Source organism: Symsagittifera roscoffensis, chromosome 7, assembly GCF_963678635.1.
Source record: "Symsagittifera roscoffensis chromosome 7, txSymRosc1.1, whole genome shotgun sequence".
In the NCBI taxonomy this organism is placed as follows: Eukaryota; Metazoa; Xenacoelomorpha; order Acoela; family Convolutidae; genus Symsagittifera; species Symsagittifera roscoffensis.
In genome coordinates, this window is record NC_087068.1 from 28,449,940 (window position 1) to 28,474,566 (window position 24,627).

At 32.7% G+C, this 24,627-nt stretch overlaps 2 protein-coding genes across 12 annotated transcripts in view; one reads left to right on the forward strand and one right to left on the reverse strand.

Annotated features, from left to right (window-relative positions):
• LOC134850907 (torsin-like protein) overlaps positions 1–24,627 on the reverse strand; it is a 442,884-nt gene that overhangs the window by 177,958 nt on the left and 240,299 nt on the right. The gene's annotated exons all lie outside the window — the stretch shown is intronic.
• The window catches only part of LOC134850905 (dystrobrevin beta-like), a 126,497-nt gene that overhangs the window by 66,586 nt on the left and 35,284 nt on the right, over positions 1–24,627 (forward strand). For 8 of the 9 annotated variants that reach the window (XM_063866691.1, XM_063866690.1, XM_063866689.1 and 5 more), the window contains 5 exons: positions 4,994–5,058; positions 5,277–5,357; positions 5,787–5,962; positions 10,445–10,574; positions 11,012–11,199. In XM_063866691.1, coding sequence (XP_063722761.1) covers positions 4,994–5,058; positions 5,277–5,357; positions 5,787–5,962; positions 10,445–10,574; positions 11,012–11,199 — 640 coding nt within the window. Of the gene's footprint in view, positions 1–4,669; positions 4,689–4,993; positions 5,059–5,276; positions 5,358–5,786; positions 5,963–10,444; positions 10,575–11,011; positions 11,200–24,627 lie in introns of those variants that run through there. The other variant, XM_063866696.1, reaches the window with a different exon arrangement.

Here is a 24,627-nt window from a genome sequence, read left to right on the forward strand (position 1 = left end):
TAAGGAAGCACAACATTTAGAGTAAATTTTAAGCGCAAACTCCGCGTTCATTATTCCATCTTTCATTTAAAATGATGATCATAAAGGCATAGGGTGGTTTTTTTATTCAGATTATTTTTACAATGAAAATTAAAAGCGCGAGTATCAATCCGGAAATTTTCTGATTGCAAAGCCAGTGTGCTTGCAATTGACAAAATGCAATCGGCAGCTTCTCGATTAGTACTCAAAAGTTTCAATACGAAAAGTTTTTACGGAAAAATTTATTGCGCGCTGATAACAATTGCAAACTGAATTGAGGCAAAATAATTGGTCCTTTTAATTTGACACAAGTTTTGGCATTTCACATTTGATATTGGTAGTACAATTTTATGGTTTAACGAAAAAAAATCCTACAAACACTGATCAAAACGAGTTAGTGACAGTGAGAATACTCACGGCTTCGTTCTGATATACGAGCAGAGCAGTCTTGTTGTTTCGACTTTCGATACGAAAGTAATAGAACATTTGTGCTCGGGGTGGATTTTTTTCTTCAGACAAATTTCGCCTTTTTAACTAGCCATTTTTGACCAAAATTTTTAAATATAATTCGAAAGGTATTGTTGTCCTGAGCTTAAATTTGAAAAGATATTTTACCTGTGAACATTTTTCAAAAAGTTATGGGGATTTAAAGGTAGCCATTTTGGCTATTTTAGCCAATTTGGGACAACTAACGCGCGATATATTTCGCGCTATTAATATAACGCGAAATCTATTCTTTTGTAAATTATATGGCGTGTGGGGTGATGATTTTCAGAGAAAATTTCAAATTTTAGAGAAAAAAAAAATTTCATTTCATTTTATTACATTAAATTTTTTTCTAATGATTTTACTGCTCCAAAAACCTTAAAAGGCAGTCGGAACATTCAGGGCTTTGCCTTGATACGAGCAGTCTTGTTTAAACTATGCCTGCGAGTGGATCATTGTAGACCATGGATATGAATGGCATATAAAACTGTTCAGAAAATTTGTTTATTCCTGAAAATGATTGCAAGTGTTTTGCTACAACAAGGCGGTATCCTCGATTGGGTGAAAAAATATGCAGATTCTGTAATTTTGGTATTCGAGTTTTGCTTAGAGAAAAGATAGTAGCATAAGATTTCCGTTAGTTTGTTCGAAAGTTTGAACTGCTATAAAACTATTTGCTGTAAATATCAAGAACAGCACCAAATTGGGTTGTTTCATACAATTGACATTGTTAATAACTCAAAGTTTTTTCATTATTGTTCTGACCATTTTGAAAAAAAAATGACGAAATTTGTTAAAATCATCCAAAACGTATTATGATTTTGAGATTAGTTTTAAACTGATATTTCACCTTTTTTGGAAAAATATGGGGTTTTCAAGGCTAGGGATTTAATTAATTTGGGACAATTACTGCGCAATATTTTTCATGCTATTGACGCGCAAGCGGAGATTTAATCCGTCTTAGAAATTAGTCCAAATAGGATTGAGGCAAGATTTTTAGTCTATTCAGTTTATTGTAACAAAGCAAAATGTATCATTTTAAATTTTACCAGCGTGTGGGGTGTCAAACTTTAAAGAAAACTTCAAAAAATTTGGTTGAATTTTTTTATAGAAAACTTTATCAATTGTTTTAATTCAAACTATTCCTAGAAATTAAAAGCGGTCGGAAAATTCAAGGCTTATTCAAAATTCTTATTATTCCGACTTTTGAAGGAAGCGGAAGTTTAATGCTCGGTGTGGTTTTTTTACTCAGTAAATGTTCGCCGATCGAAATAAACGTTTTCAACAAAATTTTTTTATACCCCATTGAAGATATTGACTTTCTGAGTTCAATATTAAAAAGATGTTTTTACCTCCACTTACTTTTGTAAAGCTTGGTGGTTTGAAAATGGCCAAATTAGCTATGTTATGGACTAAATTTTGCGTGCTTTGAAGACTTTGTTCATATTGTTGAGAGCGTAACGCGAACTATTTATGCGTGGCGAATTTTATACCACAACAAAATCGTCCCAAATTGAAATGAGGCTCGCTAATTGGATCGGTCGAATTACTTTCACATGTCTCAAAGTTTCACCCTTTGATATTGTCAAATAGTTATAGGTTTTCAAGATTTTCGTTTCCAAAAAACTATTTGATATGAATTATGGGTTAGGTCGGAACTTTCAGGGCTTCGCCCTGATAAACGAGCAAGATTGTTTCTTTGTCCTCAATTGAATTGTTTGTTTTATCACAAAGCAATGACTAAGTGAGGCAAATAGCATAACTTTGCAAATATTCACTTTGCCACGGCTTCTCTTTATTATTGTTCCACCTTTCGAAACGAAAGTAACGGAATATTTGTTGTCCGGGTGTTTTTTTTTTCTTCAAACAAATTTCGAATTTTTGACTAGCCATTTCGACAAAAATTACTTTCAAAAGGTATTGTTATCCTTGGTTTGAATTTGAAAAGATATTTCACCTGTGATCATTTTTCGTAAGGTTATGGGTGTTTAATGATTGCTATTTTGGCCAATTTAGGACAATTAACGCGCGATATATTTCGCGCTATTAACGCGTAAGCGGAGATTTAATACGTCTTAGAAATCGTTCCAAATTGGTTGAAGGAAGCTCATTTGCCAGAACTGATTTATTAGTATCAGCGAAATTTATCTTTTTGTATTTTATATGGCGTGTGGGGGATGATTTTCATAAAAATCTCAAATTCGAAAGAGAAAAATTTCTTTTGTTTTTTGTTTAAATTTAATTTTTTCATGTTTTTACTGCTCCATAGACGACCTGAAAAGGCAGTCGGAACATTCAGGGCTTTGCCTTGATAGGAGCAGTCTTGTTGAATTAGTTTTTCTCTGAAGTTTTAAAAGTTGGACTGAAACAAACCTTAAGAAAAAGCTGGGCTGCATATGCTGAATAAAATTTATCTATTACTCAAATAAGTCGGTTAGATGAGATTTTAAATTGCAGTATTGTTGCATATTTTTATCCCCTTTCTTAAAATATGTCAGAAAAATTTTTAAAAGCCTATAAACAAATTCAAAGCTGAACTGTGCTGCTTATAACTTCTTATTTCACTTTTTTTGATACCAGATTGAGCTATCTGATTTAAAACAAACTTTTGCCAATTTTAGTAGCAGATTTTTATGGTCTTTCTATGATGCGATTTATCGCTTCCTTTTTGCAGCATATGATATTTCAAAACGCGTTGCGATTTTTATGTCTCAGACTTCTAAAAATTTAGAGATAATAAATTATATCCGATCCATTTATTACCACAGTTTCCATTTTTATCAGAAAATTATAGATACGCATGGTGGTCGGAATGAAACAAAATATTCGCCAGTTTCCTATAAACTGTGTTGCTTAAATTTGATATTCTGAATTTAGCCGATATTTTTAAGTCCTCGCGGCCGCCTTGGAATAATTTTCTGTCGTAAAACCAAATTAAGTCTTAACTTATCATTTATTTGTGCTTTAATACCTGTTGTCAATCAACGTGCAAGGGATGAGCGCTTAACTTCAGAGGCCGGAATCTGAGTTACCTTCCCGAATTTAATCCGATAAATTGGGAATATTTTAGCCTGAAATCTCCAGCCATTCGTTGCATTAATTTTATGCCCAAGTTAAGGTGAAATGGTAGCGGTAATAATCAATACAACCCTTCCCGACTAACTTCAGTTTCAAAACCCGCCCTGAACAAACTACTTGCAACCTTGTAGAACTAATATTGTATTCCGGTTACCACTTATACAAAATACTATTCCCAAAATTTATAATCCTGCCAAAATTTCTTGAGGTCTGCTCAAGCACCCTTCTTTGAAAGTTCGAAAAACTCATAAATACCTGGTAGTTCCGAACACAGAAAGAATCCCGTCTTGCGTTAACCGGTACCTTCAACCAGATTAGGGGAATTGTTATAATGGAATAATAACTTTGTTATTACCACACAACTGTGTTTATAGTGGAATTCTAAACAGAATTCACAATTTATAATCAAACGTCACGCGTAATTTCTAATTGTAGTGTAAATGTCGTCTTGTTGACACTACCGTTTGAATTAAGTTTCTCGGTGATATTGTAACGAATGCTAAGTGACTTTGAATCTCTTTTTGTGCCTTCAAGTTGCAGACCTTCATGTTCAGTGAACTGTATTTATATTGAACTTAATTTCAACCCGTTGTCTTTGATGATTACTAGTATATAGCCCTGCTCCAAAGAAACTTCACTTTTAATTGAACAGTCGAAAAGAGGCATAAAATGCCAAACTTTTCGTTACTAAACGAACGTCCATGGTCAGCAGCTATTGTAAACTGTCTGAGCCCGATTCCAATACCACCTCAGCAACATCCTAATAGTGCCACGGCGAGTAAGTCAGAGAACCATGCTACGCTTCGGAAGACCAACAGCGGGACTCCCTTGGTTCCCGAGCGACGTCCCTTGCTTCCATTTCCTACTGTCGAAGGTCGGGATCTGTCGATAACCTTGGAACACTCTTCAGACGCTTCTAAAAAGAGCTCAGATCACCACTCTCCGAACGGTGACGCAACATTGGAGCCGGATACCAAGTTGTCGGGTCTCCCGATGCACGTTAAGCTGACAAGCGAGAATTGGCAACATGCAACTAGTTTGATCCGTCCTTCTAGAGGAAGGATCCAAAGGATGCCGAATAAGTGCAGAACAGTATTTGATATGACGTATGCGCATCGATCAAGTTTTGATATTATTAAGTTTTGAATGATTTTTTTTTGCTTTTTGTTGTTCAATGACGTTTGGTTTGATTTTTTTTGGCGCTAGTTTTAAGAATTGGGGCGAATGCATCTAAGAATGGCTTCAAGAAAAGATCAGAAAAGTATTTGGAAGATTCCAATTGATTCCTTATTTGTCAATACATGTTCGTTAAAATTAACAAATATTGCTTTTTTACTTAAATATAGCTCTTCTATTTGACACAATAGTTTTTTGGTGTAGGTTTTTGTTAATTCCTGATTTTTTGTTGTAGGTCTGGTGGAGACGTTGGATCCCAATGGCCCCTTATAGACAGAGAACAACTTCACACAGAACTGAGTGAGTGTATACTTGACCCCGTTTCTCCATCAAAGAAAAATTGCCACACGAGATTCAGGCCATTTATGCGAACTACCTCTAATTTAAATTTTTATTTCTTCTTCAAAACTTTTGATTAAGAAATGAAGACGAAAAGTTCTTCTTACCGCTATTTTTCAAGGAAAAAAAAGTTGGGTAGCAGAATTCGAATTCTTGATCTAAAACATACTTTGTTTCAGAATCCCAGAATTTCGACAAGATCCGTTTCGCCACTTACCGAACAGCCTGCAAGCTCCGCTTTATCCAGAAGAAAGTTTATTGTGAGTCATTTATTTCTTTTAAAGCTAAAATTTAGGTTATAGAAAAATTAGGACAAAATAATCAAAATTAAAATAGTTTTTTTTGGTTCTGACCACAGAAAGTCTTAAGCGTCTTGCTTTTTGGGCGTTTTTTTCAAGAGAAGGTCATGCAATGTATGATATTTGAACCCAAGTCACAGATGTAAAATAAGTGCCAATATTTTCTCCGACGTCGAGAAAAAGGAATTGAAACCATCGTTTTGTGACTTTTTGAGCCAAGACGGGACGAAATTGGTTTTCTTATTTTTTTCTCTAAATATTGACAAAGCGATATGGGTTGGAACATAATCGACTATTTTGACAATATCTGCTCTTTCTGCTTTTTTCTCTAATTATTTATATCGAAATATTTGAAACTTTGCAAATTTAGTTTGTCGCTTTTTGCTACAGTTCACTTAGTGGACATTTACAACGTCATTGAGGCATTCCGGGAGAACAACTTACACGGGGACGCCTTGAATGGAGACAGCGAAGTGTCTGTGGGCAAACTAGAGTCAACCCTCTCCACCGTCTACTACTATTTGAACAAACGACTCCCCTCTACTCATCAGTTGAATGTAGATCAGGCTAGTGTTGCACACTTCTTTAGGTTTTCCCTCCGTTCAGGCTCAGGAGTATTTGCATATAAACATGAAAAAATGTTCACTAAATTGTCCAATTGCATTAATTTTTCCGGTTGTTATTGGAAAGTATTCATTTTTGAGGTAATTTTCCTGAAATTGGCCAGAAAAGATCAGGGGGCGCATCTAGGATTTTCTTCTCGCGCGCTCCCCCTCAAAAATAGTATACATTGGCGCCAAAGGCGCCTTAAGAAAAACTTTAGGGTCGGTCGGCCATAAATGGATTTCTTAAATAGTACCAAAGGGTGGACCCTTTGGGTCGGTAGGGGGTCAATCCATGAGAGGGTAGAAGGGGGGGGGGCGTCCGCTCCCCCTCTAAATCCGCGCCTGCATGAAATATAAAAATTAGTCTGATAAGATCAAATTGAAGTAGTGCGGGATAAATCACCACGCATAAATGAGTCGCGTTAGTTTTCCCGAACCAGTTTAGCAGTTTAGCAACACTAGTGGCTCGTTAAAATAGTGATGTGCGCAAGCAGTGGAGACCACGATGATCTAACGATCGATCCCCCGAGAAAAAATACTCTTTTCAAAATTGATCTGAATAAAAAACCCCCTCGAGCATATATATTCCTTAGCTTCTTTGTGAGGGGAAGGTAATAAGACAAGAAGTGACGATTTTACCATCAATTTTTTTATTCATTTTTTTTGAAGTCTTTTAAAATTTGTACATCAAAATGAAACACAATTTGTATTACTATAAAAAATTGATATTTGGCATTGCAGTTACGATTTAACAGAGAAAACTTTGAAATAATATGCAATCTTAGTTTTTTTTCAAGGTTTTGTAAACGTAATCACAATTGCTTAGAAAAATTGCAGTCATAACTTAATTTTGTCTGCATCTCTTGATGGCATTCATCTATGAAAACTTTTTAAACAGCTTTTTATTTCTGGATACGTAAAAAAATATTCCTTAGGCAAACAACCTTGAATTTTTTGCGTCAGCAAAAAATCAATTCAATGCAATTTTTGAAGAAAGGCTGTAAGTTTCCTGTGTTGAAACTACTTTAATTTCAATTATTACTCTTTTATACTAGTGCAAATTATCGATTTCACAGAAATGTGTTCTGAAGAAAATTTTGAGAGATCTCAAAAACCCAATATATTATTGATGGCATTCATCATCTGTGAAAACTTTTAAAACAGCTTTTTGATTCTGGATACGTAAGAAATTATTTCTTAGGAAAACAATCTTGAATTTTTTGGGCAAGCAAAAAATCAACTAATAGCAATATTTAGCCAAAAGGCTGTAAGGTTCCCGTGCTGAAACTGTACATTAGTTTCAATTATTACTCTTTTATAGTAGTGCAAATTATTGATTTTACAGAAATAAATTTTGCTGAAAAATTTTGAGATACCTCAAGAACCCAGTTATTAATGAAAAATGGGTTTATTTTTTCAATTTTTTCAATTTATAGGACTAAGGTGTCAAAGGATTTTTTAATGAAGAAGCTATTAATTTGTATTCGTAACATCTCTGACACTCTAGAAGATAGGATGTTTCTCCAACCTACGCTTCATATAAACTTCTTTTTTATGCGGAAATATTAATGCACTTGCCTCCGGGCCGTTTTTTGAATGAGAAACAAAAGATTTTTTCATGAGCAAAAATTTTTCTAAGAGATTTTTTTGTCTCAAAAATTAAATAAGAAAAACGAAATTAAACGAAAGAATTACATATCAATTCAAGTTTGGAATGCTTTTCTCGAAATTGCATATGTTACATTGCTTTTAGTAACACAAAAGTAGGCTGAAGTAAACGCACTGAAATTATGTTATTAAATTTGTACCTTTCTCGAAAAACTGCATACAAACTGACGCTTTCAATTGTTTGCCCTTTGATGAGATTGAGTTTCTTCGCAAAAGATGGTAATTTTTCTCAAATAAATCTGGTGGCCACAATCAAAGAAAATTTTAGTTTGAGTGGTTCACAATCTTCCCTCTGCAGAGGTTTTTTTCGATTTTCCTAAAGATGACTGAAACATGGGTTTGGCGTGCTTTTTTCTTCTGAGAATTTCAAAAGACTCCCCGAGATTTTTTATGTTAAAACAACGTCCAGTTGTCATCAAATTTTCATCAAATCCTTCTGAGACTGTTTTCCACAAGTTGGTTTGAAGTAGATGCTCCTAAAACTGACCACATTTGATAATTTAACAAAATATTCAGCAGGCATATCGGTCTTTGTGTTAACATGTACTGTCTGATTTCTTGTTGTTTTCAAGACTGTTGTTTAGTTTTGATAAGCATACTAATCTCTCGGTTTGTTGCTCATTTAGTGTTTTCATAGTTTTTTTCTCAATTTTTTTTTGCAGTTTCCATTGCTGTTTTGCATGGCAACCTGTAGTGACAAAAATGAAATTAAATTGATTGTCTACAAAAAATATGCAGAGCTAAGATCTGCTGTAATTTTATATACTAAAACTTTAATTATCTAGTTTTAATAATCGATTATTGTGCGTCGTGGTTTTCAAAGGGTCTGTTTTTTAAACACGATGTTATGCAACCTTTTTTTCAAAACACTGTAAAACTGTTTTATTTGTAACAAATTGCATGCATATTATATGCAGATCGTATACAGACTACAAACAAATTTTATACAAGCTATTTGCATATCTTATACAGATTATATATTGATTTATTTAACAGATTCACCCACCAGATAATATGATTATATTGGAATATAAGTACATTGTAATTTTTTTGTTAAATTTTGGTGCTGTTGTTTGATCTAAAATTTTTTGAAAATCAGTAAAGTGAAATGCCATGCAGCTAAGATAACTGTTCTTAGTTAATGTTTGGATTTTTTTTTTCATTAAAAAATTGATCTTCGTAGTTTATTTGAAGAAACTTTGCACGATAGTACTTTTTTAGCAGCAGGAATAATTAGGTTGCAAAAATTGAGACGAAAATCTTGAAATTTGAATTTTGCGGTAAACTTTCCTCCTCATGTGAGTATAGCTCTATATCACTGAGGAATTTTTCTCTTTATTACAAATTTTTTCTGAAGTCTGTGAAAAAAAACAATTATTAATTCAAAATTTGGTTGGTTAAACGTGAAATTATTAGATCCACTATAGTTTTTACACAATATAACAAAATAATTAAAGATTTAAAACAGATTATACACAGAGTATATACAGTTTTTCTTAAATAAAGTTTATATACTGACTATATACATATTATCTAAAGATTATAAATAAGTTTTATAGAATAAGAACATCGATTATTTTGGCACTAAAATCTTTTTGTTTTCGGTGACAAAAATTCAATTCGTTCGTGAAATGCTCGTAGATAAATCGATTTCATACTCAAACTGATCTGTAGTTTTTTCTGTATATAATCAATTTTTATCTGCGGGAGTTTATCTGCATTGCCGTAGTTTGCAGCCTATAAATTGTTCAGTTTTCTATTTTGAAAGCTCATTATATGTTTTGGCATAATAACTGTTGTAGAACCATTAAAAACGATTATCAGTTACCCTCAATTTTTATGCGGTAGTTTATCTGGGATTTTGAGCTCAAAATGTATAAACACCTTAAGGGTATTGACTTTTTTAGAACATTGTACCGAAATAAGAAGGACTAAAACAGCTTAAAAACTTAGAAAAGGCTTCAGTTTGTGTTAGCAAAATTCAAAACAAAAAACGAAACGTTTCTCCCTCATCCGTGCATAGGGTAATTGTTCAGACTTTCGTAACGAAATTAAAGGAATATTTATGCCTGGGATGGGTTTTTTCTTCAAACAAATTTCGACTTTTTAACTAGCCATTATCGACAGGATTTTTATTATACCATTCAAAAAGTATTGTTTTTTTAGCTTAAATTGGAAAAAAATATTTCACTTGTGATCATTTTTTGTAAAATTATGGGGGTTTAAGGATTGCCATTTTGGAAAATTTGGGACAATTAAGGCGCGAATTTTTTCGCGCTATTAACGCGTAGGCCGAGATTTAATCCGTATAAGAAATCGTTTCAAATTGGTTGAAGGTAGATTATTTGGCATAATTGATATGTTACCACGAGCGAAATTTATCACTTGTACTTTTTATGGCAAGTGGGTTGATGATTTTCACAACAAGTCTCAAATTTTTTATTTTAACTTCATTTTATTTTTGTTACAGTTAATTTTTCATGCTATTACTGCTCCATAGACCTTGAGAGGCGGTCGGAACATTCAGGGCTTCGCCATGATACGAGCAGTCTTGTTTTCATTTACCTAACACATTTTAGTACGGCGCATTTTCAGTTTTCTCAAACTCGAAATTTATACGCCTCTGCAATTCTTTTAACAGCAAACTGTGACGTGAAAATGGTTATTCAGGTGCATCTCTTGCTCTCCTGGAGCTAGTGATCTATGATGATAACCTATTTAAATTAAATTCTTTTCTCTAGCTGCCTGAGACAATTTAATTCCTGTCTTTTGTAGTCGCTGAGTATGCTGATGGGTTGGATACTGGGCGCATATGACCCGGACTGCACGGGGTCAATCAAGGTCATATCAATCAAAGTGGCTTTATCCACACTGTGTTCGGGAAAGTACGTGGACAAACTCAAATGTAAGTAGATTTTTTGGATTTACTTATACTAAACAATCCCCCCTCCCCCTTATGGTATCTACTGAAGATTCTCCACCACCTGTCAATAAATACAGCAAATCAGCACTAGAGATTTGTATTGAGAATTCTAATTTTGCTGCATTCTGATTGGTCGAACTTTTGACTAGCATACGGTACTTAACAAAATGTGTGGGGAGAATTGAAAGCTGAATTTACAAAATGAAATAAAAACTATGAATTGAGAAGGCTGGGCAAAGAGTACCAAACATTTTTAGATTTGTAAGATAGTTATTTATTGAATTCCGCGTCTATATGTTAATGTTAAACTAATATCCATACAACTTTTCACCGGAGTTATTCTGCCCGTACATCGTCATTGCTGCTATCTTACCATTTTTGTCCTTTTTAGTTTTCTAGGAAAATTTCATTTGCTTCAGATGTGTTTGAGAACCTAGTGAGTGACCCTGCGAGCAGCGGCAACAGCTCGGAGGGTTCATGTCTGAACATGAACAAATTCGACAACTACCTCCGACAGGTACTCTCCCTGCCAACTTCGGTCCACGAGGGACCCTCCTTCGGATACGAGCCCAACGCCAGTCTCAAGTCTTGCTTCCCTCAGTTCTCGGTAGGTAATCAATATATACGCACTGATTCATTTAAAGTTCGCACTTCAATATCAGCATCCTCAGAATACGCAAGATAGATGATACGGCTGCATTAGTCTCAGTAAAAACAGACGCCTATTTTATGGCCAGCAATTTTTTGTTCTATTTAACGAAGCAAATAATTAGTTACTTAGGCTGTTTTTTTTCAGAAAAAAATTGTTCACGCTCAGTTTTCAATTTGGTGGTTTGTTTCTTTTTCATTTTAAAATCTCTTCAACTGCATTATTTGATAACTGCAAGTCAGTCAGGAAATTACACTCTCCAATAAAGAAGAAAAAATAAGACAAAATAGACCTCGATATTCAAAAGCTATTTTCGTTCCGACTTTCGACGCGAAAGTAACGGAATATTTGTGCTCGGGGTGGGTTTTTTTTTCTTCAGACAAATTTCGACTTTTTAACTAACCATTTTTGACGAATTTTTTTATATCATTCAAACGGTATTGTTGTCCTGAGCTCAAATTTGAAAAGATATTTCACCTGTGATCATTTTTCGTAAAGTTATGGCGGTTTAAAGATTGCCATTTTGGCCAATTTGGGACAATTAACACGCGATATATTTCGCGGTATTAACGCGTAAGCGGAGAGTTAATCCGTATTAAAATCGTTCCAAATTGGTTGAAAGAAGCTTATTTGCCATAATTGATTTGTTACAAGGAGCTAAATCTATCTTTTTGTACTTGAAATTGCGTGTGGGGGGACGATTTTTATTTCAAATTAAAAAAAAAATTTTAAATTTTTTTCATATTTAATTTTTTTAAATGTTATTACTGCTCCATAAAACCTTAAAAGGCAGTCGGAACATTCAGGGCTTCGCCCTGATACGAGCAGTCTTGTTAGTTTTTAGATTTCACTGCAAAAATAAAACAATTTTTTATCTTGTTTTTTCAAATTAAAACTGTTTGTCAACAGTTGTGTCTTAAAGTGATCCTTCAATTTCCAGGGTTTAAAATGATGTTTAAAATCAAGAGCTTGTGAAAACTAATGAGTAAAACAGAATAAATTTTTTTTTAGTTCTGTGAATCTATTGTCAGTTCGAAGAAGAAAAAGCCACGGAATGCTTTCGCTCTGGGTGTTTTTTTCCTCCAGACCAGTTTCGAAGTTTTTGTTTATCAATTTTTGAAGTAAGTTTTTTATACAGTTTGAAAGATATTGGTGCAAATTATTCAAAATTATGAAAAATTGTTTCACCAGTGATTAATTTTTGGGATGTTATATTGGTTTGAACTTTCAACTAGTTTGAATTACAATGAAAAATGGGTTGATGAACGTACAATTCATTTGCTCATATTATTGTTCCGAATTTTCGATACCAAAGTAACGGAATATTTGTGCTCGGGGTTGATTTTTCTTCTTCAGACAAATTTCGACTTTTAAACTATTCCTTTTTGACGGAATTTTTATACCATTCAAAAAGTATTGTTGTCTTGAGCTTAAATTTGAAAAGATATTTTACCTGTGATCATTTTTCGTAAAGTTATGGGGGTTTAAAGATTGCCATTTTGGCTATTTTGGGAAAGTTAACGCGCGATACATTTCTCTAAAATTTAACGCATAAGCGGAGATTTAATCCTTCCAAATTGGTTTAAAGAAGCTTAATTGATTTGTTAAAAGGAGCGTAATCTATGCTTTTGTACTTAATATGGCGTGTGGGGGGATCATTTTCATAAAAATTTGCAAATTTTAGAAAAAAGAAGTCATTTTCTTTTATTACATTTAGTTTTTTCCATGTTATTACTGCTCCATAAACCTTAAAAGGAAGTCGAAACCTTCAGGGCTTCACACTGTTACGAGCAGTCTTGTTTTATTAGCAGACACAAATTTTTTTAATTTCTAATTATAGCATGCAAGGGGAAAAATAAGAAATAAAAGTATAATAAAACTGCTCGTATCAGGGCGAAGCCCTGAATTTTCCGACTGCCTTTTAAGGTTTGTGGAGCAGTAATAACATTTAAAAAAATTAAATGTAAGAAAAAATGAAATTTTTTTTCTCTAAAATTTGAAATTTTATGAAAATCATCCCCCCACACGCCATCTAAATTTCAAAATGATAGATTTCGCTCGTTATAATCAATCAATTATGGCACGTAACCTTCTTTCAACCAATTTGGAACGATTTCTAAGACGGATTAAATCTCCGCTTACGCGTTAATAGCGCGAAATATATCGCGTGTTAATTGTCCCAAATTGGCCAAAATGGCAATCTTTAAACCGCCATAACTTTACGAAAAATGATCACAGGTGAAATATCTTTTCAAATTTGAGCTCAGGACAACAATACCTTTTGAATGATATAAAAAAAATCCGTCAAAATGGCTAGTTAAAAAGTCAAACTTTGTCTGAAGAAAAAAACCCATGCCGAGCACAAATATTCTGTTACTTTCGTATCGGAACAATAAAATTTCAGGAACATTCTGGGAATTTGAAGTTAAGGATGACAAGTTTTAGACAAGATTTTTTAAAACATAATTTTAACCGACAATAGGGAGAAATCCAAAAAATTTAAGCCTTTACGCTGATACAAGCTGTCTTGTTTTTTCTTAGCATGAAACTTATTGACGTCAAGCAGAATTTATTGACGTCAAGTCGAATTTACTGACGTTTATTGTTCCAAAGTCAAATTGGAGAGCTTTTAATTATAATTAAAGCTGAAAGAAATCTACAGAATTTTTTGGTGCTGAGAGGAAAATATCAAATAATTGGACCAATAGTACAACCCCCGATCCACCTAAGGGACTTACTAACCACTGAAATCTGACTCCGTTTAAAGTCTGCATTTCCAACAACATGCATTTCCAACAACATGCATTTCCAACAACATTTTATATTGATGATTATTAATTAATTGTTCATATATAATTTTAGAAAAATTGAATTTATTTTGCGCTCAAAGTAAATTTCTGATAAACCAAAGGTTTTATTCCTCCTAATTTGCTTTGGGAGGGGGGAATTATACTGTTCATCAAAAAAAGGTCTTAAAATATAGTGTTATATGCAATTTAGTATTTTTTTTTGAAGCTTGATTTTTTTGAAGCTTGAGTCGGTAGACCTCCTCCTCGAATAAATGTAAGAGTTTTTGATAATTGAATAATTTTTCTGATGCTTTTTTTCTGAAGAAAATTATGCTGATTCTTGACTACATGCATTTCAATCATTGAACCCTGTTTATGTTAAGAATTTTTTTTGATGGTAATCAATTTTTGTTAATCAGTTAAAGAAAAATTTGTTTTCTATTTGCAATAAACCAACCTAAATCTGGGAAAAATTTAGGATTTTTGCAATTAAAACCAATTATATTGGTGCAACTGACAAATGGCTATACACGCTATCATTCCTGCTACACCACTTATTCAATATAAATAAGAGGCAAGAAGCCAATCGATCACTTCTGTTCAAAACTTTTCCTATTGAAGCTTTCAATTCTATTCTCCAAACAAAGCGTAAAATTTTGATTTTAGCTGATTTTTTGCAGGCAAAACTAAACACTACGCTGACCTGCTCGTAGTAATTTTAGAGCTGATTCATTTTGAAGCTTTTGAGTTGTGCTTGGAATTTACAACAGGAAAGCAATGTGTACAACTTTTGCTTGTGAGAATTGTCAGGGACATCGTAAAATCAAGTCCTCATAAATATACAAAAAACTGCCAAAGTTGAAATATCTTTTTATACTTGAGTTCAGTTAAGCGGCAGTTTCTAGCACAGTCTTATGTTTTTTTAAATTTTTTTGAAAGATTGAGAAGCAATTCAGAACTTAGTGCAAATTTTATGTAATTTTAGGCGTTTTAAAAATTCATTAAAAACTACAAGTCAATGCTGGAATTACAATAACGCTTTTTCCATTCGACAATTTTTTTTCGAACTTTACTTTATTCATTTCAGAATTTATCGACGTTTGATAGAAAGTATTCACTTCATCTATCTTTCTCTTCGATGTGACCTTATACAAGAAAAACAATAACAATCATTTCCATACACCAAAACAAAAACAATAACAAACTCGTGGAACCCATAGAAAAAACAGTCATCATTTAAGTTCCAGGAACAAAAAGTGTATGATGATTCAAGTAAATCAGTTCACTGAAATATTGAAAAAGAAATGATTGTGCTTTTTTCTAGTAGAAAGCAGTTTCTGTGCATAAACAAACGTTTTCTAAAACAATTGGGCGTCAAATTCATAAAGCTTTGTCTATAATTTTTGCACACCAAAAATCCAAAAATTACAAAAAACTTTTTGAGTGAACCCAGAATTATGATTTTCTGAATTTTGAATTACCAAAAAATTATGTGTTCATCAAACAGTGGGACAGAATTGTTACTTATTCAAATCTTTAAATCAAAATAATATATTTGATTATAATTTTGCATGTATTTTAATAATATGGAATTACATGGCACGCAATTTTTCTAGAAAAATTTATCATCAAAACCATAGTCGAATATGCGCTCAATTAACTATTAAAATGTTGAAAAAAAGATATAAAAAAATTAAAAGTTCAAAATAAGTCTCGGAATTTTTGTACAAATATTTTCAATTGCCGTTAAAAAGAAGTTAAAAAATTCAATCTTCACCCGAATATGAATAGTTTTGTAATTTTATAGCATAAATATTTGCCGTATTTGTTCACGTTTGGTGTTCCAAACTCAAAGTAGAGAGAACTTTGCATTCAGTAGGCTTTTTGCAATTGTTTTGCATTTTAGTCATGTTTTCAGTGTTTCGCAAATAAGTTTAAAGCGGCAATTTTCATTTATTCAACTCTTGGAATTAAGCACGCTGATAGCCGTTTACAGAAACTTTACACTTATATTTGGTTGTTCCGAATCTCTGTGAACCTAAGTATAAAAACTCAAATACAGAACCTCCGAATACTGTTTATATGTGATATATTTTCCACGTAATCTGTGTGCTTTTTAACCCCAAAAAAATTAGTAATTGAATTTTTCAAAGAAACACAAAAACTTAAGACAAAACTTTAAGAGTGTATATCTTTCTATTTTGGAAAAAAACGTAACGTATTCCAAACAGTTTTTGAGTAAAGAAAAACAGGTTGTAATCATTTTTTTTAGAATCAAAGATGGAGATTTTATGATTAAAATTAAAGGCTAATGTGGGTTAAGTTCAATTGTTTTTTCTCAATTTTACTATAAACTGAAGAAAAAATTTTGAAAGCTATCAATCAAATTTTTTCGTTCTGATTCTAAAATTTTTTTTTCGTCAATTTGTTTTGCAATTTGAATTGTGGTCAAAACATTATATTTTTCTCTATCAGCTCCCACTCTTATTTCCCTACACAAAACTTGATGATCGATAAAAAAACTCCGTCTTCTTTTTTTGAGATTTTTATGATTCCGAATTTGCTTAAAACCTTCAATTATGAATCTGTCTGAATTATATAGCTTTTTGAACTTTGTACGAAACAAGCAAACGCATGGGTTAATCTACGAGTTTTTTTCTCTTCCTAAGGCTTATTTTTTTAGGTTTAAGTTTTGTGCTTAGTTTTTGTAGATGTGTATCGTCCATTTATTGCTGCCAGAAATGCACTATTAGATAATCTGTTAAAGGTTTAAGACAGCATACTAATGACTTATAAGACTTTAGTCTTATTTTGAAGCTAAAAAATCTCCACTGTAATTTTTGTATTTTCTTGCATTTTGAAAATTGTCTGCGCTGTTTTTGCTTTAACTTGCAAGTGCAGCTTTTTGTTCTGAATTTCGAAACGAAGCTATTGGATTATTTGTGCTCGGGGTAGAATTTTCTTTCTTCAGATAAATTTCGACTTTTCAACTAGCTATTTTTGTTGGAATTTTTTACATCATTCGATAGTGAGCTTAAATTTGAAAAGATATTTTACCTGGGATTATTTTTTGTAAAGTTATGAGGGTTTAAAGATTGCCATTATGGCCAATTTAGGACAAATAACGCGCGATATATTTTGCGCTATTAACGCGTAAGCGGAGATTTAATCCGTCTTAGAAATCATTCCAAATTGGTTGAAGGAAGCTTATTTGCCTTAATTGATATGTTACTGGGATCAAAACTTATTACTTCTGACTTTATATAGCGTGTGGGGGATGATTTTAACAAAAAATCTTAACAAAATACGTTTTATTTCATTACATTCAGCTTATTCAGGTTATTACTTCTCAATAGATCTTAATAGGCAGTCGGTACTTTCAGAGCTTCGCCCTGATACGAGCAGTCTTGTTTTCTGTTCAGGTTTGCATATCTCGTAAGCATCAAACGATTGCAATTTAAATATTGCAAACTGAATAACGGCATTACAATGGTCCCACAATTGAATCCTAGACATTGCTTGGTTTGGAAATTTAAATTCACTCTGGTAATCTTAACAATTAACAATTTTCAAGGCTGTTCATTACAAAAAAAAAATTCTTTATTTTTTCTATCCATTAAATTCAAGATGGTATTTAAGTTTTGAACTGTTACGAGCAGTATCTTATTAGAGCGGTAAGTGAGAAAATCGATGTATCAGCAATCCGAAAACGGGCAGACTAGATCAGTAAATCGAAAATTGTGAAAAAGGTTTTCAGTAACTCGAAAACATATTTTTAGTAACAATTTTTTCAAACTTGTTATAAAGTTAAATTTGCCAGGAATTATGCGCAACATTGTTGGAAATTAAAGGAGACAGCTAAGGAATTGAAATATTGCATCAATTTGTGAAAAAATTTTCTATTTGATTCCTGGATGCGTTTATTCTAAGCTGAGTTTGTACTTAATATCACGCAACCGAATACATACTATATAGGTAATTGTAACATAATTGTTTCATAATTCGGTTTACTGGTATAGTAATTTACTGATACATCAATTTACTGAACGCACACCGTTATGAGCTGAGCTTGATCAAAACTCCTTCTCTTGACCATTAAGGGCGATCAAACAGTTACCTATTAAGTTTTTCAAAGAGTGCAATTGACAAAATCTTATCAAGTTTCTAAATTGCATAGCAGTCATGCCACCAACAGATAATTCGATTCACCTATAAATACGTCTCCGAGGATATTAAATTGGTCTTGAATACTCTCATATTTTAAATTGGTGACTTAATTTATACACACCAGTGCCTAAAATTGATGGTTTTCCTCAGCTGACGAAAAGAAGTTTATATTTCCCATCGCTCTTCATAAATCAGACATCCATAATTCCATCCTGCATATCTTAATCAAAGTCATATAGCCTGATTTTTTCTGAGTTTTTTCTACGGAGACATCAACTTGCCAATAATCATCATCGGGATTGCCTTTTGATGAAAAACAGGGAAACGCCTTCGTTTTTACATGTTTTTTTTAGAGTCTGGAGAGCTAATTATTGTCAAATTTAGTCCGTCTAGGTTAAAATTATAGTTATTATTATTATTATTATTATTATAATTATAAAAAAAGTTCAAGTTGACTTCAATTAAGCTAAGTGCAAAAAAATCGCCGCTCCTTTGTTTAGGGTAAACTTGGGCCTTTTTTCGTATTTGGGTTGGGATCAAAATCGATATTTACTTATTTGGTTAACAGACTGCAGGAGGGTTGAAGTTGGTTATAAATTTGATTCCAAAAAATAATCAGGATATTAGTAAATAAAGCTAAACAATAGGAGGCAAAAAAGTTTGAAGCGTTTCGCCAGGCACTGATTTTCTAACATATAAGTCATAATCTACGAAGAATATTTTCAGAAGGAAAAAGTGGAACAAAATGGGAACTGGTTAAATTTTTCTTTTTCCTGTCCTAAGTTTGTTCTTTTTGCTCTCACATTATCCTCAAATCTTCTTTGTCGGCCATTTGGTCCTTCTGCTTCTTTGCAATGTGCAATTTATCTTCGACACACTGGGTGCTACCCTTTTTTTATAGTACCTCCTATAGTTTTTATTGTTTTACTTTTTGACTGAAAGTGAGATAAGCAATTATTCGAGTTACAATTTCTTTTCTCAAGTTTTTTTCAATGGTGGAATTCTTACTTTTTTCGCAGGTGGGAGTTATCTTTAAATACGCAAGATATCCGCTGCAATGTATTACGATTATTTGCTCATCAAACAATTAATAACCGGACTTATATGTCTTTTCAATTGAATTTATATATTTTTGTCCTTTTATGTGTAATAGATTGAAGTTATCCAAAAATGCGAACCATTTTCAGAAAAATCTGATGGAACTTACGCCAATTATTCAAAATAATGGGACACGCTGCTGATCAAAGAAGTTTCTACACACGTTTTGTTTCTCTTAGACTGTCACTGACTTATTGAACTTGAGATAGACAAAATTATAAGTCGAAATATTTGTTATTTCTGATAAAAAAATAAAATTACTAAAATATTGGTGTGGTTTTTAGTTTTCTTGACTTTCTCTAATTTAAGATTCCTTTATTTTTGCGGTGCGGTTCCGACTTTATTCTTGCAGTTTTCTCAACTAATCTTCATTCTGCTCATACATCAGGAAATTTGCTTTGAGAAACAACTTTATCCTGTTGATTTGAGGCTTTACGCTTTTCAATCAAACTTCAACTCAAATTTGTTTAGATTTAAACGTTTGCCTTCAGTTACTTTACATTTGACCTATAAAACTTTTTGGTTTTGATAAAATGTTGCAATCAAAATCAAAACATAACTTTGCTATGATATTCAAATTAAATTAACTTGTTTACAAACAAGATCAAAGACAAATCGTTGTTGTAACTTTCGATCCAAGAAGTTCGATATCACTATGGAATTAGATCAAAATCTTGTTTGACGAAACACCGTGATTAAAATTATTGATCCGAATTATTCCAATTTCAAGTTCAATTTATCGTCATCAAACAATCCTACTTTTTTTGAAAGCAACTCTGAACTATAACATTTGAACTGGTTTTGAAATTTGGTACATCTCGAGCCCCTGATAAAAATGTCGATTCGCAAAACTGACAAGCAAAAAGAAATTGTCAAAACCACCGAATCATCATCACCACATCCGAAGCAGAATAATAACGAAAAAAATCGGTCGTTATCGCCAAACGATTGTCTAAGCGTTTGGTTGAAACCAAGGTACCCTAAAGCTGTTAGCATCACTAGAGAAAAACTGTCGCCAAAAGAGTCCAAGAAAAGTCTCCCAAAATTGAAAGCCAGATTTGATCGGCTTAAAAATGCATCGGCCAATCCAGTCCACCGCAGTGAACCTAATTTAGCCCAGAATGATATCGATAAAGGAGTTACCGATGAAACTAAATTTTCAAACCCCCCTGAAATTCCGAAGAGAGCGCCTGCTAAGCCGATGACGCCCCCACCGACTAGCGGATCGGTAATTTATACGCAGAGTTGTCAGTGTTTTAGTTGTATCTCTCACAATTGTCTGGTTAGTTTACATTCGATCCTTTAACTGCAATCAATACACCTTTATAAAAACTCTCTTAGTAGCTTTTTTAGTTATTCAACTTTATTACAACTTTTTGAAAATACACTTGAAAATTCATATAGCCAATCAAAGCTCGCAATACGTTAAAACTGAATTTTTTTTTAATTTTTCACAAGTATGATTAACAAAGAAGAGTTTGGCCAAAATAGTTTGGCCATGGTTCAGCATTACTTTTGATTCTGTAATTTTTTCACCTGACGCCCACCATTGTTTGCTCATTCTTGTGTTGTCTCATATCAGTTTAGTTTAATTAGACTTGTATCTGACTGATTTTGACGCTATTAGCTCCGCTTGAGCCGTATGTCAGTTAACAGATGTCTTGATAGAAGTGATTTCATATTGCATCTTCGATGCACTGCTGATTTAAATTACCCCGAAAAAGAAAAGGTGTGACAACTAAAACTCTAATAAAATTAACACGTAGTTTACACTGTTTTCAACCTTTACATAAATTTTTTAAGCTAATTAGCTAATAAAGATAAAATTTAAACCAAAAATAACAAATTTAGTATTTGGTTTGATATCCGTTATATTTTAGAACTGCATTTATTCTTTGAGGAATTCTCCGCTATAACCGCGCGGGTTGAAGTATCACCGTTAATTATTGCTTTTCTGTTGTTGTCCCAGTGATTGCTATTTTCCAGCGCTGATACGAATAATTCAGAGCTTTTTGCATAACTGAATTTGCGGTTTTTCAGAGCTATTTCAGTAATGATTCCTTAAAAAATCATCGCTAAAACTAAAAAAAATTTAACACTTATCTTTCAAATGAAAGTGTGCGTTAATAAATCCTATAACTTGTAGAGATTGAATGAGTGGTGGCGCAGAGGTAGCATACATGTTTTAAAATTTGATGATTGCGGGATCGCACACCGGTAAGTCTCTATATTTGTTCATTTTGATTGTTTTTTTTATCGCTGTTTCATTGCTGAACACTGGCCAAATTAACAATAATCTACCAATAAAATTTGGTACTGTGGCAATAAACATCGATAATTCATCAATGGCGATCGCTGTTGTTTTCCAGTTTCTCATCGCCATTTTTTCAATTTGAACTCAATCCAAGCGATGATTGTAGTCGTCCGGAAATGACACAAAAAAACTCAAAATTTTGACGAATAGGTTATTTAACTGTTGTTGGGTATTTTTCTCAAAAATTTACTGTTTCATTCAAATCCCCAAAAATATTCACAAATATTCAAGCCTGGAGATGTGGGGGCCAGTTTTTCAATTGAAAACCATTTTCTTGGAAATTTTTTTTTTCACAAATCTGTAACAATGGCAACTGGCATTGCCTGGCTGGAAAGTTTTTTTTGTCACGTGGGCTTCAACTACTTCGCAAAATTTGACAGAAATAATTACAGAAATAAATTGCTAAAAAACCACAATTTCTTAAAAATTTGGTGGTTTTTCTAGAAGACTTAGGCACTATTGCATGCTTTTTTTTCTGTTCAAGTACACAATTTTGGGTTTTTGGCGCTGACTTGCACTCTCAGTCTTTTTTTGGCTAAAATTGATTGAATTTCGCTGGCTTATATGTATAAAGATGGTTCATTTTTTTTAAAGCTCTTGAGACGTCGCAAAAAAAAATTATTTGCTATCATATAAAAAAAAATTTCGTCTCTTTCAGTAGTTTTTTTGTTCGACCGACCTTTTTAGCTCTAAAATAATGTCCAATTCCCCTATTACTGCCTTTTTCCAGAAACCTACCTTGTAATTTTTGGAATTCAAGTTTTTTTTTGATATTCTTTGTAATTTATAACTTTAAATGAGAAATCCAAACTTTGAACTTTTTACGCAGCAAAAAAATGCCCATAAAAACTCAGCAACGTTTCTTTTTGGTTTTGTGAATATTTAATTTTTTGTTGAGTGTAGCAGGAAGCTGCAAAAACCGCTAAATTAGAATGTTGAAAGTTTTTTATATAAAAAACGCATTGTTCAATTTTTTTTCACATCCTTAGTCCGGATAAATTAAATCAGCACTATTGACATCCTCAAAAAACGCTTATTAGATGAGACGACTGTATTGATTGATTTAACTGAGCATGACTTTCAGCTTTGGTGAACCAAGGGAATTTTCCCTGATTTAATCTGTTTTTTTTTGCAAAAAAGAACGTTCACAAAAGTGTTTTTCTTGAGAGTTTTGCAAAAGTTTTACCTTAGTTTTGGTCTTCTAAACAAACGTTTGAATTGCAAATTTTATTGGCCAGATTTTGTTGCTTTCTTCGAACTAACCAGCTGGTATCGCCAATTTTTCTTGAATCGTTTCGTTTTCCGGTTCTTGTTCATTCTTGGCTGGCTGCAGACAAATAAGTTCCTTTGGTTTGATGGCTGATATGTATAAACATGGATCAGTTTTTTTTCCAAAGCTCTTGAGACATCGCAAAATTTTTTTTTGCTATCAAATAAAAAAAACTACGTCTATGTCAATAGTTTTTTTGGTCGACTGACTTTTTTTAGCTCTAAACTAATGTCCATTTTCCAACTTACGTCCTTTTTCCAAAAATCCCATGCTTTAGATTTTGGTATTCATTTTTTTTGATATTCTTTATAAATTATAATTTTTGAATGAAAAATCCAATTGTTGAACTTTTTACGCACCAAAAATATGCCCATAAAAATGTAGCAACGTTTTTGTTTGGTTTTGTTTTTTAATTTTTTGTTGAATGCAGCAGGAAGCTGTGAAAAACCGCAAAATTGAATAATGAGGTTTTTTATATAAAAACGCATCGTTCAAATTTATTTTCACACCATTAGTCCGAATAATTTAAAACAGCACTGTATTGGCATCCTCGAAAAACGCTTAAAAGATGAAACGACTGTATTGATTAGTTTAATTGCGCATGATTTTCAGTTTTGATGAACCAAGTGAACTTTCACTAATTTAATCTGTGTTGCTGCAAAAAAGAATTTTCAGTATAGTTTTTCTTGTAAATTCTGATAGTTTCTAGCTTTATTTGCCTTAGTTTATGCACGCCAAAAATTTATGCTCTCTAGTGAAAAAAGAACAAGAACCGCGTAGAAAACCTATACTAAGGCTTAAATATTTTTAATCTCGAAATAGAATACTAAGTGCCAAGGTACGTAGCGAAGACATTTCCTATATATGTTGTAATTTCTTTTTTCATGAAGAGACTTCAAATTTGCTCGCTCTCAAATTAATTTTTTTTGCAAATTTTGGCAAGGTCTACTATAGAACATCAAAAGTGTGAAAGTCACAAAAATGGTCAATGAATTTTAGTTGTCTAGTTTTAAAATAGACTTTAAATTTCTGAGTTTACAGCAAAAAAAACTACTATTCCAGTTTTATTCTAAAGAAGATGTTTTGAAAGAAAAAGGCCTGTTATAAAAATTCTTGAATTCAAAAAGCTCTTACGCGATCCATTTGCTGTCTTCGAAATTCAAAAACTTGTGTTTTTTTAGTTCTTTTACAAATTCCAACGGTCTGTTGGCTATGTTTTATCTGTTCGATGGGTCATTTAAAGGTTTTTCAACAATCTATGTTATAATGATGCAATCATGTAACAACGAATCTGGCATGAGAAGAATTTTTTTTCGGCAAACAATTGATCCGCCATCTGCGTGGTAAAACGGAGAAACATGTATCAATTTGTTTTGGTCAATGAAACAATCCAATATTGAGAACTTAATCAATCGGATGGAACTTATTTATCTGCAGCCGGCCAGAAGTGAACAAGAACTGGAAAACGGTCAAAAGATATTGGCGAGACCGGCTGTTTATTTCGAAGAAAACAAAAAAGTTACCAGGACAAATCTTGCTAAAAAGTTTTCTTACATAAAACAGAAACAAAAAGTTCCACTGGATGAAGTCTGGAACACGGGTAAAAAATTTGCCTCAAGTAACACCTGGCACAAATAAAGGACAAAAAATGTTGCTAAAAACCTCAAAAACTTAAAAAATGCTTCTCATCTCTTTCTAGGATTTCTATAAATACACTGATCAAGCGTTTGTTTAGAAAATCAAAAAAA